Below are 19,199 nucleotides of genomic sequence, written 5' to 3'. Positions count from 1 at the left end.
TTTTCCCTTGGCAAAAAAATTGACTGATGATGAAAGGAAAATATTTGTGTAAATATTGGAAAAGAACGTTTTACAAAAGCTTTCAAACAATCGCGAGGAAATTTGATTGACTTATCAATACCAACAACTTTTAAGTGTCTTGATCGGCGCGAACGAAAAAGTCTGTTTGAACTGCACACCTATTGTCTGAATCGAACAATGCTATAGAATACTCTCGCAAACATCGTATTAGGACTGCGCCCAAATTTTCATTTCACATTTTAACGTTATGCGGTTTGTGGCATAACTGGTAAAGCAAAAATCTATTTAATAAAGCTTGTACCCAAAGCAGGCCCAAACCCTTGTTTCTGTTGATTTGTTTTTGCTTGGTAAATGTAACTTAACGTGATCCCGAAAATTCATGCAAAACAATGCTGTAATAAATACTGTAGCCTTCATTTAGCCAGACACAAACCAGAAGCAATTAAGCGACACAGAGCCAAGTTAAACACATAGACATTGAAAGTCTAGACTGCTAGCAAGCAGCAATACAACTTGTACTGCAGCGTCTAAACATTTCACTACACAGACCTGCTGAGACTTAACGCTGTGGTGTGATATTCTTTTGACGATAGAATCAGTTTATTTTACAGCTTTTAAGTACGTTTCTGCAGCACTTTCTGGCATGTCATATAATCTACATTCAGTTGCTTCACGCCACTTCTCAGTCAACTTTTCTGTCTTTCAGTCTAAAACCGTTTTTGCTGACACTCGACTCCGGTCTAAATTAACGTCATTGAGGGCTTTTGTTATGAGGGTGCTTACAGTGAAGTGCTTTAACGGTTAGCGCCCACTACCGACAAATGTATGTAATGGTTTTAATCGCAAATTGACAGCGTTATAATTAACCCTATTATTACACATTACAAATATATAAATCGCTGATTGTTTATGAAGGAAACGTTTCAGCCGACATGTGCATCTAACACTTTGTATTGTGATATATGCGTGGGTTTGGGTTTAAAAAGCGAAAGTTAATACAGATTCTAATGGCAAGAGTATTTACTTCTAACTAATCTGTCGGTACATAGCAGCATATACGTGCAGCACCGCACTATTTCAAGAACTTGCATACACAACGTTTAATATTTAGTTTCATGTGGCTTACCTGGCATTTAATTGCTCACTGTAACTATACGCACAGCCGTCAATATAGTTACATGTTGTCACTCCCTGTCGAACCTATCATAACATAACTTGACTACATACTAAATACACTGCCGCCAATGTATTACAAGTTGACGTTTGTGTTCAACCTTTTCCCTTTTCCTCTATAGCAGGGGTTCCCAAACTTTTTGGGTCCGTGGCCCAAATGTCTATTTAATAGCAATTCGTGGCCCACCACGTGCTGTCAATTTTGGCACAAACAATTTCTATGTAAAATTTAACTTAAAAACAGCAAAATGGTTTCTTGCAATTTATTTTTAATGAGATACATGCTCCTGAAATTTGGCTACAAGATTCGGAATTCTTGTTTTTTGAAAAGTATGATAGTTCAATAAATGGCTACTTCTCAATTCGCGCTACTCACATACTCGACTACTCACGCACCTTGAATTGCTATCTTCTGCACAGCAGCTAAAACCCATTGTTAGGAGACAATGACCTTTCTTCCTAAATAATTATTGTTTTGCAAATATTATGTTTTTCAAATCAAAGCGCATAATATCTACACTTCTACAGTGTAAAAAAACAGTAGAATCTGTTCAAATGGCTCTGTGGCCCATTGAAAATGTCTTGGTGGCCTAGTGCTGGGCCATGGCCCACAGTTGGGGAACCACTGTTCTATAGCGATTTCGGTTAGTTTACACTTTATGGCTCCATCTAAACAACGTTCTGTTGTGTGTAGCAATATTAACCGAGACATAACTTGTAGCTGTAGTGACAAATCAGTAGAAGTCAATCTATTTATAACTGAGAGTTGAGAAGATTTTCTATTTTTATTTATCTTCGTAAACAGTGATCGTCAATGACCATGCTGTCTGCTGAACAGTTCCGTATAATTACTCTCAGTTTAATTTATTTATATAATAGTAAAAAAATCTTGCAGTAATATTTCTGTACTTGCCCAAACAGCATACGATATTTTTACCTACATGACAAAGTGTACAAAATCAACGCTTTTTGAATAATTCGTGAATTTGAAAGTGAATTTGATCAGAATAATTGCACTTTTGCTATAAATAACACACACGCTTTTATTTCAAGAAGCCTTGCAGCCTAAGCTCTTCTAGACACAATGCATAACTAGGGTAGAGCATCAAACCATATTAATTAACCAACAGTTTTCTGTTATTGAACGCTCGCAGCCAAAACATACCCAAATGCAAGTTTTTATTTCTAATTAATGCGCTGGCGTTGAAACGGATGGCGGGATGGTGACGTCACATCCTGTACGTGTTATCCAAGTCCCGAAGATTGGCTGCAACAATACTACCAAATATGCCATTGCCACTGTTGGTCCTTGCAAAATTTTACCGAATCCGAACTTTTTTAAAGTGTAAAAATTACGCCTACGGTTTTACAACGAGCAACTGAAGCGAAACAGCGAAAAAGTAATTATTGGTTGTCTCTACTACACATTATCCGCAAATATATTGTGTGTTTTGTGCTGTTAATACATTATGAAGATGTTTAAGATTTTTACACTTCTATTATTGACATAGGATAAGTAAGTGGTTCTTAACCGGTGGGAAATTTCCCACTAGTGGGAAATTTGATGTTTTCAGAGGGAAATTATGTAAGTCAGGTAACCAAACTCGGGCCCAAGGGTCGAACCCGACTTTGAATTAATCATTGAAAGTTACTTTCCTAACATTTTTCCGCAACAACATGTTAGATTAATTTCAGCAAGGCTTACAAGACACATACAAATCCAAAGTCCGTTTGTTACATCACAGACAAGACTAAAAGTATCAATGACTTTGCTATTGTGCGCGAATCAAATCCTTTCCTTTGTTGATTGTGATGCAATAAATGACTATTGCAAGCAGAGAAAACTCTTTAATATATTCAAAAAAAAATTAATCTCTCACAGAAGCACTGTTTAAACTGAACAAGATTGCAGTATACCTTTTTAGACCAAATCGCTTCACGAAATTATTTCGATTAAAGAACAATAATTTGTTTGTTAACGTAGGGCACAAAACATCAGTTTTAAAAAAACAGAGGGGGAAATTCGAAGTTGGTGGTTGACTTTAGTGGGAAACCACACCAAAAAGGTTAAGAACCACTGGGATAAGTTATTATGTTTCGAAACATTTTTTTGGATTAATCTTTTAGAAGTTGTCGAATGTTTGGCCGAATACTAGATTTCAGAGTTATTAGTTGGGCCTGTGGGTCCGGTAAGGTCTTTAGTTTGAATACAACTAAATACACGAAATTAGAACCCGAAAGTACAACTGTGCATTGGGCTTTGATTCGTGCCTATGACTTGGCACTAGTCCACATTTCTTTTGAAATTTCACCTTAGTAAGTTTTACGTTAAGGGCTAATTTTGGCTTTAACAAAATATCATGGTTTGATTCGCAATTTCGGAACACTACAGAAGTAGATAGCATTTCAATTTTCGGACCTCCTGTTTAGTTAAATATCTTTTTTAATTATTTTGCTTAACAATCAATTGGGCCATAGCGCTATTTTAAAGTATTGTAGTACTCTAGCATGGCTCATTTTATCTCACAATCGTTGAGAATGATTTAAATCGATTGTTTACAGTGTTCAGCTTTTTTTCTTATTTAAGCAATCGCTCAAAAAATCTGTTTATAACCGTACAATAATAAACTACTTACTTTCTTGTGACATGTCCTGTCATGACTATTGCTTATTGAACCTTAATAACGTGCCAAATTATTGTTGTATGATGCAAAGCTAACTAGTAGTTTTCCTCTAAAGAAATTTCTACCGGCATTCAACCTGTAAACACTATAATTTGGTTTCATCTCCTCTAATAACTACGTCGATGTCTCCTCCATATATAATAGCTTTCGGTACTGAGTAGTAATGGATACACGTCATGTTTCATAGAAAATTAATATTTCAGTGATTTTTGAACTATAGAAGTGTAAACACAACACGAAATTGGCGTAGAGGTTCAAGAGTGTTAAAAGCCACTCAAACACTCCACATTACTATTGCAGCTAAGACGGAACTGTCATGGACAAACAATACTTGTACTTTAAACTTAAAAATGTAATTACCCAGCTCATTGCTTGGCAGATAAAGACTATAACAAACTTTGTTTACTGATTTTATTGAACAACAATATCTGGTTTTAATGCATCGTTTTCCTGTCAGAGTTGCAAGCGGGCCCAAAATCTGAGCCCGAACCCGGCCCGAACCCGAAAGTATAAGCCCGAAGCCCGGCCCGAACCCGAAACGTTTTTGAGAAGCCCGTTTAGGCCCGAAATTTTGATTGACAGGCCTATCCACGAAAGCCTTGCAACAAAGGATGAGAAATAAAAAAGAGAAAGACAACAAACACAATGAACAATAGTAGAAAATGGCGTAAACAATGTGTTTTAGAGTAGGGTGGGCATTAAGTCTAAGCCAGAGACTTGTTACTTAGCTGAGTGATTTTATTTAAAAAATGGCGGACACGGAACGCAAAGTCAGGCCCGTTTTAAGCCCGTTTTCTCACAAATACCTAAGCCCGAACCCGGCCCGAACCCGAACCCGACCCGAAAAGCCCGGCCCGACTTGCAACTCTGTTTCCTGTTTCAAAAAAATCTGTAGGGTTTGTTTAGATGCGAAAAGCGAGATTTTGTTAACGCTGATATTTTTCTTCGTTATCGTTTTAAGAAAGCGTTGATTAAAATATTGGACGTGCCATTGACTAATAAAGAGTAAAAGAATAACGCTAACAAACGCCAGGCGGAAGTGCTTAGCAACGCCCCGTTTAACTTCTTACATCATAAACCTATTTAGATATATATAAAGCTTCTTTTTTGCGCAACCGGACAACCTAACTGATGTTCGAAGTCTCATTGGGGGCGTCCTTATCAGAGTAATGGGCCATTACAGGGAAATGGAAAGAGGCCCCGAATGAGTAGTGAATATAATTGCCGGTTAGCAAAAAGGAAGTATTGGTTTAAGTCTGGCAACAAATGATCCGGACTTTCACCTTAACAACTCATTGCGTTTTGAGCAGTGTAACGTTCAACGTGAAGCATCTATTTCCTTCGTGGTGATTGTTTTTGTGCCGGTTGAATCTCTTGCACAGGGCAAAACATACGTGAACGCTTTACACGCGTATATTGGGAAAAAATAAACAATAAATAAATAGACAAAACTGCGAAAAGATAAAATCTCATTACACAAGCTACTAACAATCTTAAACCGTTTTTTCCGAACACTTTATATAACAGTGCATTCGCGAAAACCAAAAACGCCGTTCAGACTGCCGCACCTTTTCAAGGGCTCTTCATTTCCCCTTCGGAACTTATTGATTTCTACTTAAAACCGATCACTGATCGACTGATACCTAAGCTAAGAACCTCGTGTTTTGGCATGGAACTCAGCTCCAAGTTATTTTGGCTTCGGCATTAAAAGGCGTAGATATTACAACGCTCTCCTTGGGCACGACGTTGCCGTTATAAAGTCGGACAGACTCGCTGCGTGACCTTTGAACTGTAGGTCGCTCGCCCTTCTTCAGAACAAAGCGATCGGCGTTTTTATATATTAACGAATTGCGCATAGTATTTCTAGTAGCCAGAGCGCTCATAGGAGTTGGGCCTTTAGCTGAAGCGGATCGTCTTAAATCAGGACCCACGCGGACATCTCCGTTTGCGTAAAACGCGGAATCACTCCCGTCGGATGAGTCGTGATCCTTCATCGGGCTCATCATGGTAATCTGTGTGGTCGCGGATAAAGTGGGAGTTTTTCTCGGCATCGGGGGGTTGCCATTCCGACGAAAACTCGGCACTGACGTCATCGCTGTTCCACCGGTGACGTTGCTCCGTGTTGAGGGGGTGCGGGCCAAACGGAATGAGCTACTTCGTGGGAGAGAGGGTTTGCGGGCTGTGCGGCGCCATAGAGCGTACGCAAGGTGCCTAAAACAATAAGACATAATTTTATAGCAGTAAGTATAAAGACAATGCAGCAAAAAACTACTTTCTTAATCTGGGCGTTTTGGTATCAATAGGTTAAATTTCCTACTGAAACTTTACAAACTATTCTGTTATTTAATAATCACTAAAATATGGAAAAGTAGTAGTTGCATTATGTCGTAAAGATAAGCTACAATATACAGCATACTAAACTCCAAAATGCTAAAATATATGCTTAGCACGTTAGGGTGGCCATAAACGCTATGTAGTGTTGCAACTTACATAAACTTAACCAACGTATAGCTATTAGTAATTACAACTTACTTAAAAGTTATCCACATTCTCGGCAGTCGCATCGAATAGATCAGGGGATTCACCAAGGGGTGGATCACCGCCGACGCGAGGCAGTAGTCGAACCAATGGATGATGTCACTACGTGTTGACGTCAAATCGTAGATGAAAAGTGACGTCACGGGCAGCCAACATACGAAGAAGACGCCCATGACTATCACGAGAGTCTTGGCAAGTCGAACTTCACGCCGACGATGTATCATTACAAAAGGGCCGCGGTTCGGGACATTGCCTAAAACGCTGCCGTGACGTTTCAGTTGTGACCCGGCGCGCCATCTAACGGTTAAAAAAAGTACGCAGTAGAGCGCTAGCATGAGACATAGGCTTGTGTAGAAGTAGCCAACCCCCACTGCTATGTAACTCAGCGTGAAAGGTGGAAAGCTTTGAGAGCAAGACTTTGGGTCACATTGGCACATTCCACCAGAGGCGCATACGCACCGAGCATCGGAGCATGACCACCCGGCCAATGGAGCGACAAGAAAGACCGCAATCGCCATAAACCAAGTAATTGCTATTAAGATCATGGATGATTTGTTCGTGAAGATGCGACTGTATCGGCGCTCGTCCTGGATTTTAATACATCTGTGGAAAAGATAGAGTTGGGTTAATATATTTAATGTAAGTAATTGTAAAGATCTTTTTTGAATTATATTTTTGCCTGAAATGAGTTCGCTGTAATAAAAGACACTTAAATACATTTTTTTTATTTTTCTAAGTTTTGATAGTAACCTTTACAAATAACGCACAAAATTGCAACAATTTGGATTAAAATCCTTAAGGTATCGAATTCGACAGGCCTAAAGGTATCGAAAATTTTGTATGCAGTGTTATTTGCGGAGCCATTTCAAAGTCGTTTGGATCAACTGAAATGGAAAATATGATGACATTGTCCCACCCGCTATGTAAATGACAATATGTACTAGATACAGAAAAAATGCGAAAAAAGTTGTTTACAGATAACCGCGTAATAAAGCAGACTCGGAGAATGCATATAAGAACAAATAAATCCGAAAATGAACAAAAATACACTTTCTTGCACTCCGGCTCTTTGTCCCCGAGGAAGCTTAGCTTTCCTGGCAAACTACCAAAAAGTTTTTGTAGTGATTGTATGAACACCATACAGACTTACAAACTGTCTTGAAATTGAGTTTTGAACCAATATAGTTCATGTTATGAAGCCAAAATGCAGGTCCAAAAGTTATAAAGATATATTAGGTGAAATTACGACGCAATGTGGCCGAGTGGGAAGTCAGGAACGTATTTAACCCTTTATTCAAACAAGCCAAAACCCAAATCGCCCCAAAAAGCCCGGTGCAACTTGCAACTATGTTGGTTTATGTACTTCGTTACCTACATTTTCTGATAACTGTTTAATACGTTAAATACGCTAAACACTATGCGACGTCACAAAAGCGGGGTTTGAATGAAGTTTGTCGAGGTTTGGTTAGTGACGGGCGTAAACAGGAACTATGACTAACAACTTGTATAGCGGTCGGTGTGAAAGTGAAATGGCACGGTAAAGGCTGCTAACTAGCTTATGAATAGTATGAGACACAGGAAAATCATGAAAAACGAAAGGGTGCTTTTGTTCCGTGATTCGTGAAACAATGCGTGCTTATGACAACGAGTGATTCATTTTTTTTCAAGTTTTCGGTTGGTAAATTTCACTTAAGGCGCTAATACCAAGACATGCGTATGATGATATAGTAACAGCCTTCGACAAAAACAAAAACGTATGTTCAATATGTACATAATTCTGTACAGTCCGGTCTTCGCCTAATTCGGACAAAACTTAAGGTACAAATGATTCGTAATGTGGCAAGGCTTTGACCAATCGGCATCGGTTAATCCGGATCTTTGCCTAATCCAGACAATTTGTTTGGTCCAAACGGGTCCGGATTAGCCGTGGTATATTTACATGCAATGCGTGAATTCACCAAGCAGTCTTGCAAAAAACAATTTTGAAAAAAAAACGTACGATCTTGACTTAATACAAGTGTTTGTTTGGAAGTATTAATAAGTGATAAATCGATATTTTGTGTAGATTGATAGCCATTTTAAAAAAAAAAACATAAAAACGTATATGGGGTTATGTATACAGCTAACTATTAATTACCTATATAATGATAATGATCATACATGTCATATACAGATAATTGCTCGCTTATAATGACTGTCGTCATAATTTGCTTTGTATTATTGTCTCTTTAACTCTTAAAATTAATAGTAATTGCTTCATAAAACGCAAAAAGTAAACTTCAAAACCGGGTTTAAACTGGTGTGAACCCACTGCAATGACTGAATGTAACCACGAATTATGCGATTGTTCAGGGTTGCGTGCAAAGGGAAATATTTCTTCTTTTCCTGTGGCTGAGGTCAAAGAAGCAAGTTTTGATTGAACCCGAAAACCGGATCCCACAAACAGACCACACGATTCCCACATTTTTGCCCAGTAAGCACCAATGATTGCCAATTCACGTTACAATCACAAGGCCTTAAACGCATTAAGTTTAACCTGTCACTCGAGATAAACGAAATGCTGCTTACAAACTCAGCATCTTAATGGGTGGTAACAAATTTGCAAGTTTTAAACACTCGTTTTTTAGATGGTTCGCTAAGTTATGGCTCCTTAAAACCGGTTCGTAGCGCAATCGAGATTGTCAATTCTTCGGCTGTGGCACTTACACGGCACAGGCATTTCGCAACTGTGGTAACAGCAATTATTACCAACTCCGATACTTGTGTTTCTATTCGGGGCACCAACCATGTCTCTACTTCATAAGATACGAATTGATTAAAACATAATTGCCGGAAGACTTGTATACAGTGAACAATTTTCAATTTAAAAACAATTTTCTGTTTCGTTATCAATTTTCGTCACTTCCTACTTCATGGTTCCTTTTTGCGTGTATGTAAAACAGGCAGTTCAAGTTTTATGGCACATTACAGAAGTGATTATAGCAACAGCAATCATATACAAACTCACTACAAAGATGAAATTTTTGCTTTCAAATCTAGCGACTACATTTGGGGGTTTCATTTAAGCTTTTGTTGTTTTTGTTTAATAGCTGCGTCACGCATATAACAATTGAAATTAGTATGTGCAGAAACATTAACATCAGACTGGTTTAACAGAAAAAAAAATGATTTGTCATTATTGTTAATGAGGAACGTATCCTATTTTCACCAACGTGCATTTCAGGTCTGTTTTTAAAATCTTTGTCTATTGTAACACTATATACGGATCTGTTCATAAGTTTAATGGTTCACGTGACTCAAGTGTATATAAACAGATGTAACTGATGTGGCCTTCATATCACTGATGATGGCATAAACATTTGCCGAAACGTTTGAACAATAAACCATGTCGTTTTTTTACGTCTATTTGGGCCGTTATTTTCACCATTAAACTTGGTACTTTGTGTTCCTTAATATTACATTAGTTGCTACAAACAAGTAACAGATGTCATGTACCTGTCAGCGGCGATGACGATTAGATTGTTGACTGATGCACTGAAGCTGACCACTGCCAGGCCTTTAAGCGCGATCCGCTCCCAAGCACGGTCGCTGATGGGAAGAAAAATTGCGAACAAAACTGTGACGCCAGTTAGAAGGTCGGCAGACGCAAGACTGCTGATGAAAAAGAACGTTGGAGTCCTGCGAAAAAAATATAAAGGCTCTAAAAAATGACCGGCTAAGATTGCTATAACGATAAAAATTTTGTGTAAATTGACCCCATGCAGTTTACTACAACGTATTACAAGTTTACAACAAAAGCAAACAATTATTGGAGAGAATTCCAAAATAACGTTTAAATATATGTAGCAAAAAGGCGCTTAATTACGACTAAATAAATTGAAAATAAAATGCCAGTACGGAAAAAGTCGTTGATCTATAACAGTGATTCTCAACTCATTTCAGGCCATGGACCACTGGCCCAGTAAAACTAATATCGTGGACCATTTCAATTTTAAGCAAGGTTGAAGTAAGCATACGAAACAACAATTTGGACTTGAAACATAATTCTTTAAAACCTATTTTCAAGAAGCGAGATACAATTATTAACAGCTAACATTTCGATACTTCTTCAACATTTAAAATGCAATAATCTCTAGTTTATCACCGAATTTAGTGGGCGTCCTGTGGACCACCCAAAAAGTCATCATGGACCACTCGTGGTCCATGGACCACCAGTTGAGAACCACTGATCTATAACAGGGGTGCACAACCTTTTCGCCATGACGACCGCATTACCTGCCCTTTACCAACGGCCGCCAAGTATCTCATGTTTTTTTGTGTTTTTAACTTTATTTATCGATTTAGCTGAACGGTTTGATAATCAAATTTTAACTGTATTTTAATACACATGTTTAAATCCATCACCTCGACCGCAGGTTGTGAACCCCGATCTAAGTCACTACTTTACTATATTGTTATTTACTTTTTGAAACAGAATGTAGCAAGCTATAGAACGTATATCCTCAATATATTTACTTTCATTTTAATCGATTTTTTTAGAATAGGTTTTTGACGTGAAGTTACAAATGTGTCAACCCGTTACACCCGGGCTCTTCAATTATTTAGAGCAGACAAAGAGAAAAAGGGCAACATAGATGAATTTTGTTAATTACAAAAACTTTTTATTTACTAAATCGTTACACTTTTGCGCTCAAGATTTTTTCTATTTTCTGTGAACAGTCATTATCAGTCCGTGTAAATTTACGTGTGGCATGAAACCTTTGTTAACAGGCATCAATTTTTGAGCACCTAGTTGCGCTCACCGGAAAATTTACATTAAATCATGTAAAACATAATCGATTAGATTAACTTCCTGCATGACTAAAGGCTTTTCTACGTGAATCCGTGACATTAGCGCTAGGCGCAATGACGTTGATCAGTATACAAGATTTTATAAAACAAAAAAGGCCCTAAAAAAGTTTCACACCAGAATTTCTAAAAGCATGGGATCTTTGAAAGAAACCGCATAAAAAATACAATTGGTTCGGTGTGAAAGACATTTCGGTTTCGGGCCTGCTTACAATCATGATCTGAACTACGAATGAAGTGTGCACCAGAGTAGTGAAGAGACATGAAATTAGAGCCCGAACCCGAAAGTACAAGCCCGAAACCCGACTCGAACTAGAATTGTTTTTGAGAAGCCCGTTTAGGCCCGAAAGTTTGATTGACAGGCCTATACATTGAAGCCTAAGGAAAGACCACGATAACAAACACATGCAATAGAGTGAATATACAATTGGTCTTGAACAAGGCGTTTTAGGGCTGTTTGACATTAGGTCTGGTCCAGAAGTTGGCTACTTAGCTGGTTAAATTTATTCCAATACTGACGCAGAGTGTAAAGTAAGGCCCGAATCATTTCATTGGTAAAGAACAACATGCTTGGTGCTACAGATGTCAATGCGTACATACGATACGTTTTATTGCCTAGCTGAAAAATTCGTGACTCAAGAAATGTTCTTTTATAAAAGTATCAAACATGATAATAATGGCATTTACAACAGGCCCTAATACTGGCGGATAAGCGCTACGATTGCAGTTCCACTCATGTATGTTACAGGTAGTTGCAAAACCAGGCCGTCAAATAACCGCAGATAAAATGTTTTATGAGTGGAAATCCGTTATTAAAATAACACCGAAATAAAATAGCATTAAAGCTTGTGAACTGCTGACAGAAGTGCGAAATTTCAGAGAAATACAGGTACTGTCGTGCCCACAACCTATTGCATGAAAAAGTTGTTGTCAATTTTCGCTTTACCAGGCCTACACGTTACATAGGTGTGGCGACGCCTAATGTTGAACATTTAGCGCAAACGTTTGAGGGAATATAAAATCGCTACTCCGGTTATTTCACAGAAAATTTATACAGTTTTCCTATTTCGTTTTCTTTCAAATAAAAAGAAAACAAATATTTTAAGAAACAATTTTAAACAGTGTACTTTGACTTTCTCAATTTTCACAGAAACATTCGTCTTGGAAACTAATATAGCTATAGTTACTGTATTGACACTGTATTGCTATAGTAGAGGTTCACTATAGTCGAAAATAATTTGGCGCTTTATTAAGTTACAAATCTTGGCAGCTAAAGCAAGATAACATTAAAACTAAGGGCGCAAGTCAATTGCGAGACAAGCATTGGGGGGATAGGAGGGACAAGCATATTTTCTCTAAGGCGCGTTTCACGATAGATTTTAGAAATAAGGATGGTATGGCATCCTTGCTAACAAATTATGTTTGAAACGGATACATGACATTTTGTGTTGTTACTTAGAAACACATCGGTTTATTTGGTTTATTAAATTTGAAATGTTGAAATGTTTTGTTGAATGAAATCGCGATTCGCAAAATTATCGACTGTTTCCTTTTTGTCAAGGAAGCAGACAGGCGCCGCTTGTATTACCGAGAAACCAACATTCAAACGACTACTAAGCATAACAGAAAATACGGAAGTCGACAAAAATATTTGTAGGCGGGCTAAGCGTATTTGTTACAGGAGTATTATGCAACCCCAACTGATTTCTTTTCAATTTTTCGTAAAAAATAAGTCCCTCGAAATGTAGAGCATTAACCAACCCATCTGCATTAGTTTTCCTTTTTCTTAAAAGGTTTCCTTATAGGTGTACGAAAAAAAGTCCCGGAAAGACTCCTGCCGTGGGTTCGAATCCCACCGCAGGCTAGATTATTCTAGCCCACGTCTTGCCACGTGGGAAACTACGGCTGATTTGGTACAACACCTTTAATGGGCTTGGCGTACTGTGATCCAGGCGTATGGCAAACTTAGTGTTAACGAAGTTGTGCACATATAAATACATACCTAAAAGCCCTTGGACCAATTGCAATCACCATGAGGACACATAGGTTGACGAATATAGCAAAGACAGAAGCAAAGGCAGTGGCGATTTCCAAACCAGTTGTGACCCTTTGTATCTGGTCTATAGTTATCGAACTCGTCGTTGTGTTCATCTACAAGTAAAACAAGGGCATGTAAAGTTGGTCAAATGGTCTACTAGTAAGAATAACATTCCCGAAAAAAATACTTTTTACCGTCATCGTTTTGTTTAGTGGTTGACCTTTAAGCGAACACAAGGCATGTAACACGTTATTACCAGATCTTGGACAATTGACATTGTGAGTCTTGTGATGTTAATGGAATTTTCGCTACGTTTATGTTGGCGGATGCTGAGTGACTACAATACCTTACTTATTTAAAAACAATATTTTGCAACTCGAGCTAAAAAATATAGTGTTTTATGTCACAATTGACTTCTGACGTCTGCTGGTATATATCGTCATCTTTTGGTTTGTCATCGTTTTCAGTCTAAAATTCCCCCAAATTATTATCAGCCATAAAAACCCCGTGGCAAATAGTTTTAGCAGAAAAACCTCTACAAACTATTAAACCAGTCAGTTAAACATTACCCACAACCAAACCGATGTTTCTCACTTGTTCTGTAGCCAGAAATGGTTCAATTTTAAATCGTCGACCAAGAGAGTAGACTCCAGCTGTGGTGAAATTGGACACCAATATTACTTCCGTTGTCATGATGCCAGTGCTGTGTAAGCGATGTTTGTGTGCTAAAGGCCTGAGCTCTCATGAAAATCATACAGCAGTAACTATCAAGTGCACAAGGTACTGAAACACAAAATTTACGTATTAACCGGTACACTGCTACACATGTTTCGCCGGTGTGAGAAAGTTACCCACATTATAAATAACCGGCCTTTTATTGTGTAATTTTTATTGGCTTAGTTGACCAAGTTCAAAGCAATTTCTTTACAAAACCATTTTTTATATAAGTCATTATCAATTGTGTCAGACAAAAGCTTTGGTTGCGCATACCGTAATAGGCTAAGTTTAAGTGTTTCTAAGTCGGCTGTCTGCCTGGTAACGCAGATTTAAGGCAAAATATGTACATTTGATTTTGTACCAGCAAGACAATCGACATAATATACACCTACTTCATATAATTTTAGACTAGCCTTGCTTCATCGTTTTTTGCAAAAATAAAGGGGTAACTATTTTCTGCTTCTTGTTTTGCTACATTTTGCTCATAATGCGAAAAAATCCAACCAATAAAGACCCACTCAGACCAACAAAGACTAATAGAGTACATCAATACTGTAACTTTCTGCTGTCAAATGTATGAGGAAAATGCGATGTCTCATTTTTTTGGCCTATCACGCAACATACTAAAGATGCTAAGCTGATTAAAATACATGGCTATCAGGGTTACACAACTCTATAAAACACGCTTTTCATCTCAAACTTCCAGGAAAACGGCTTGAAACGCTTCCTAACCTTTAAGCTACACATTTCAAACCCAACTTGAACGTTAGGAAACCGACATATAATTGAACTGCGGACCGAGTCCCACAAAAAAGACGCAAGCCGGGAATCTAAATTCGTCTTCCTTCGAAACGTCTACTAAGTAGCAATGAAAGGGCGGGACTAGTTACCGCGACCTGACTCATTTCCCAAGGCAACGTGAGAACAATGGGGAGTCAATAAGCACTCAAGCCTATATTGCGACAATGTGGCATATAAACACTTATACAGTACCGATAAAGAATATCATGCACGCGACTAATGATAGTTTGCACAACGTTTTATGTTTGTACGCTATAGCAAGTTGTTGATGTGACTAAACAGTGGTTACTCTTATCTTGCAATATTTCAATTTACTGCAATATTATTTCGTAAACCAACTACAATGGGCTACATATATATATATATGCTGTCTCATTCCTCATAGATAAACTTATAAAAAGCTAAACTCGTCTTAACCTTGTGTGGTAACTTAAAGTCAGTTCACTACTTTGAATACTGAAAGCAGACCACCCTGTCTAAAGTGACAACAACGCGCTCCCCTACTGAGCCAGGAAGCAACAAAATGCGTCAATAGCTACCCAGGAAGCTTCCCGACATGGACATCCTGTATGTGACGTCGGAGTACGTTGCGTGGCAACCGACGCAGGCGCATGTCTGAAATCGCTGCAGCGAAGACTTGGCCTCAATTGGCTGAACTTATGTTGCAAATATAGATTTGTCTCTAAATTTGAAGGTCCTAGCTAAACAAATTCCACTGCAAGATAAAGTGCAAAGTAATACGTTCATTGATATGTGCGTCGTGGGATATGAAAGAGAACGCGAGAAATTGTTAGGCTACAACGTGTTGTTCTTGTTTTATCAGCGAATAATTATTTAAGACGTTGAAACGTATAGCAAACATGCTGTGTGAATCTTTTACTTCTGTTACAAACCAAATCACCAGTCTGCGAAAAAAAGCTTTCTTCAAACATACACAGCAGACCAGGTTACAGTTCGGTGATATATTTCTTCTATATATTTGAAAGCGTAGAAAATTGAAACCTTTTGCAATTTTGCCTTCTACCAAATATGAAACTCTTGTTGGACTGACTAAAGACAGTCGAACAACACCACTGACAAATTGCCTATACCAGCATCAACCGAAACGATTTTTGAAGCCAGCCATAATGTCAACAACTGTTGTGTGAAGCGATTATAATGTTATCGTCTATTGTTAGCTAAATTACGTAACAATAAAAAATATCTAGTTAATAATGAGAAAAACATGTCTACGGGTAACTGTCGGTAAAACGCAAAAAGTATTTTGATATGACAACCATATTTTTACCTCCAGCATGGAAGCATTTCTCCGATGTTTCTGAAAGCAGAATTGCTGGAAGCAAAAGCAATTAACCAATGTCACAAATCCATCTCGACTGTTGTGCTTCTCTGTTCCTGTGCAAAACAAAATTTTACACATTTTAATTATGTTCAAACAGTGTATTTGGCATTCAAAGACATGTGTTTTGCTCATACTATTGCAATTCATTGGTCTAAATATCGTAGACTTTTTGAAAACATAAAATACAGGTGCAAAACTGTACAGGCATTGTAACCATTTGTGTATGTTTCATTTTGCTTTTGCATATAATTCATTGCGGTAGAATTATGGTACATTCGTACAAATATGTATATACCATTGCTGCCAGGTAGAAAGCTTATTCTGTTGGCTGTTACATATTACATGTATTATTATACAACGTACCTGCCATCTTTGCAAATCCCAAGTTGCATGATTTTTTTTCCTCGCCGACGCCTGTTAAAAGCCGTGAAACTTAATAATGGTTACAATTGTTTAATTACAGCAGTAACTGTTCGCTTTTACATCTGTTTTAATGGCTTCTTTAACCTTGGATTACACTAGATTAACAAACACAGTATTAAATACTGCAAGACTCTAGTTGCCGATAAAAAACTTGCCTCCCGAAGCGATTGTTTACGATTGCCGCTACGTGACACTAAAGAGTAAATATTTTACATTTTCACAATCATTTGTTGTGTTTTTTGGGCACAATATAAATTTCTTTATGCGTCAAAGAAACAATTTTGCTGAAATTTTCAACTCCTCTCTAAATTATTATTTTTGCAAATAGTTTTGATTTACTCTAGTACATGTCAAAACAATCTCTTACTACATACTACGCCGCGCGGCTTGTTGACATTGTTTTTTTATGAATGAACCGTTACGCGCGCGTTTGACAGATTAGGTAAATAATAATATTTGTTTGATAAATTGCCGCCAAACAATGTTCATAACGCGACTATTGTTTTGCATGTGGATCGGTCTCAGTTTTTGTCTTGCCCATTGAATGAAAGTTAAAAAAACATGGGCAGCGATTGAATAACTGAAAAAACGTGGCGTTATGGTTATTTTTTCCACACTTTTAAGTTTTTCCATGTTCATTAGTGTAATCAATTCTTGCTACCAAGAATATGTTGCCGATTTTGTCTCTTCGTCCAAATTGTTTAGTCGAAAACTTCGTTGTAAGTTGTAGGGACTAAAGTCTCACAATCGGACTTTGTCTTCTCTCTGTACGTGTGTATTTGCTTTTCTGGAACAGTCGAATTTATGACGTCACAATGCTAAGTCTAATGTGGAATCATCCCATTGTGTTTGCGATCAAAGGCCGAAGAAGGTTGTGGAAAGTTTTCGTACTTTGTCTCTACTTTACCTGTTTGCTTTAGGGGTGCAGTCTAAAATAACAGTACCCTAAATAATTCTATTGTTGTGGGCTTTTCAGGCCAGCACATTCTACTAATAAGGCCATTCTTTGTCGAAATACACTTTTTGCCACTTGTCATTTTTGCACCATACGTTGTTAGAGCCCTAAACATACCCACAGGTCAAATCGTACAACCAATAACTTGTTGTGTTCGTTGTTCAGGGTTAACAGTTGCTGTCTATAGTTTGATGTCTCACATAACACCCATCAACACATATAGAATGTGATGTGTAAACTTTTATACAAGTGAATCATATTATTGTGCGTTATGAGGGCAAAACAACAAAACTACGGGACTTTGCATTTGTCATAAAATCCAGACGAGCCAGCTGCCTGATTTGTTGTATACGACCAAACAAACAAAGTCCACAAAACAAATTTTTGGCGGCATTATAGGCAAACAAAGCTTTAGGATTAAGCTAACACTGGGGACATACATGGCATTGCATGGGCGTAAGAATAGTGATTGTGACGTATAGTGTTTACGTGTGGGTCAACACGTAGTGGTGGATTTGAACGTAAACAACATCTTATCCCAAAGGCACGTCAACAAATCTATTTGTAGAGGGAAGCATTCCTAGATCAAATTCCGTTTCACTGGTGGTGTATGGTTTCCGCTTTTGTGTTGCTCTACCGGCCATAGAAATTGAATGGCATTTCGATTGCATTTCGATGGCTTAGTGGTAAATCAGAAAACTGCTTTGAAACTTTTTGTCTGGAATACAAAAGTCAGTTAAAACATGTTCCTCAATTTTTAAAAGCTGAACAGTTGGGCAGAGGGTTTGACAAACAAATTGCCAGAAAAATAGAAAAATAAACGATACTTAATTCATTCGACTAGAGTTTTTTTTTACCTCTAAACGCAGTTTTAAATAAACCCGATTTTTTTATTGCAATTCGAAAATCCCACCTTTGCTATCAATAGATCTCACACAAAGAAGTCAAATTCCGCAAACTTCTGCTGAAGCAAAGTACCGGAAAGTTTTTAGGAGAAACGACTGATTTTAACAAAACAGAAAAAAACATGCGTGACGTAAGTCTTGTGATCGAGCGCTCAGGGCGATGAATGCTCTGACGTGGATGAAAGGAAGCACGTTATGCACGGTAGGTGCCTCGTGCATTCACCGATTCCCGTCCACGACCGATTTTTGTATCCGCGTAAATTGCTGCGCCTTTTTTGATGAAGAAACTTGACCTTGGCACTAAAATACACGTCATTGGCAATATTAATTACTGTTTTGTGCAAAAATGTATTTGTGCTCAAAAAATGAGTTTGCATGCACATATTTTGAATTAAAGTACTCGCCAAAACACTGCGATTGCTGGACATAACATGTTCACTTCAAATAACTTTTTTCGACTTCTCAGTTGAGAACGAAAGAAACTAGGTCCATTGTTTACGAAGTGATTTGTGTTCGGCTAATTTAGGGTCTAACAAATGGCCATTTTAAGGTTGTTTTGCTCCTGTTGTGTTGCTGAGGTTTTTGCAAAGCGAAATAAACTCAACTCAACTCAAAAACAAGTTACTTATCTGCTTGACGTGCGATGTAGACAAACTTCAAACGTGTTGGTCGCGTTGTAAGCGCGAACCAGTTACGCAATTTAGTGTGGTTTCACGCAGACACACCTCCTCTGACGTCAATCGGTAGTAAGCGA

At 37.9% G+C, this 19,199-nt stretch overlaps 1 protein-coding gene and 1 long non-coding RNA gene across 2 annotated transcripts; both read right to left on the bottom strand.

Annotated features, from left to right (window-relative positions):
- Nucleotides 1-4,057: 4,057 nt before the first annotated feature.
- LOC145237301 (cannabinoid receptor 2-like) lies at nt 4,058-16,685 on the bottom strand. The gene is made up of 7 exons (XM_080100106.1): nt 16,526-16,685; nt 16,109-16,215; nt 13,897-14,085; nt 13,267-13,415; nt 9,912-10,094; nt 6,411-7,019; nt 4,058-6,089 (listed from the first exon to the last, which is right to left on the bottom strand). Exons 3-7 carry the CDS (start codon nt 13,993-13,995, stop codon nt 5,555-5,557), a joined length of 1,575 nt encoding a protein of 524 aa, XP_079956232.1. The 5' UTR covers nt 13,996-14,085; nt 16,109-16,215; nt 16,526-16,685; the 3' UTR covers nt 4,058-5,554.
- A 996-nt stretch (nt 16,686-17,681) lies between these two features.
- On the bottom strand, nt 17,682-19,174 carry LOC145237323 (uncharacterized). The gene is made up of 2 exons (XR_013861978.1): nt 18,454-19,174; nt 17,682-18,258 (listed from the first exon to the last, which is right to left on the bottom strand). It is a non-coding gene; the product is annotated as an uncharacterized LOC145237323 (long non-coding RNA).
- Between the last annotated feature and the right edge of the window lie 25 nt (nt 19,175-19,199).

This window comes from Phallusia mammillata, chromosome 7 (genome assembly GCF_965637545.1).
Source record: "Phallusia mammillata chromosome 7, kaPhaMamm4.hap1.1, whole genome shotgun sequence".
NCBI lineage: Eukaryota > Metazoa > Chordata > Ascidiacea > Phlebobranchia > Ascidiidae > Phallusia > Phallusia mammillata.
The sequence above is the reverse complement of the archived record's forward strand: the minus strand, read 5'-3'. Positions and strand labels throughout refer to the sequence as shown.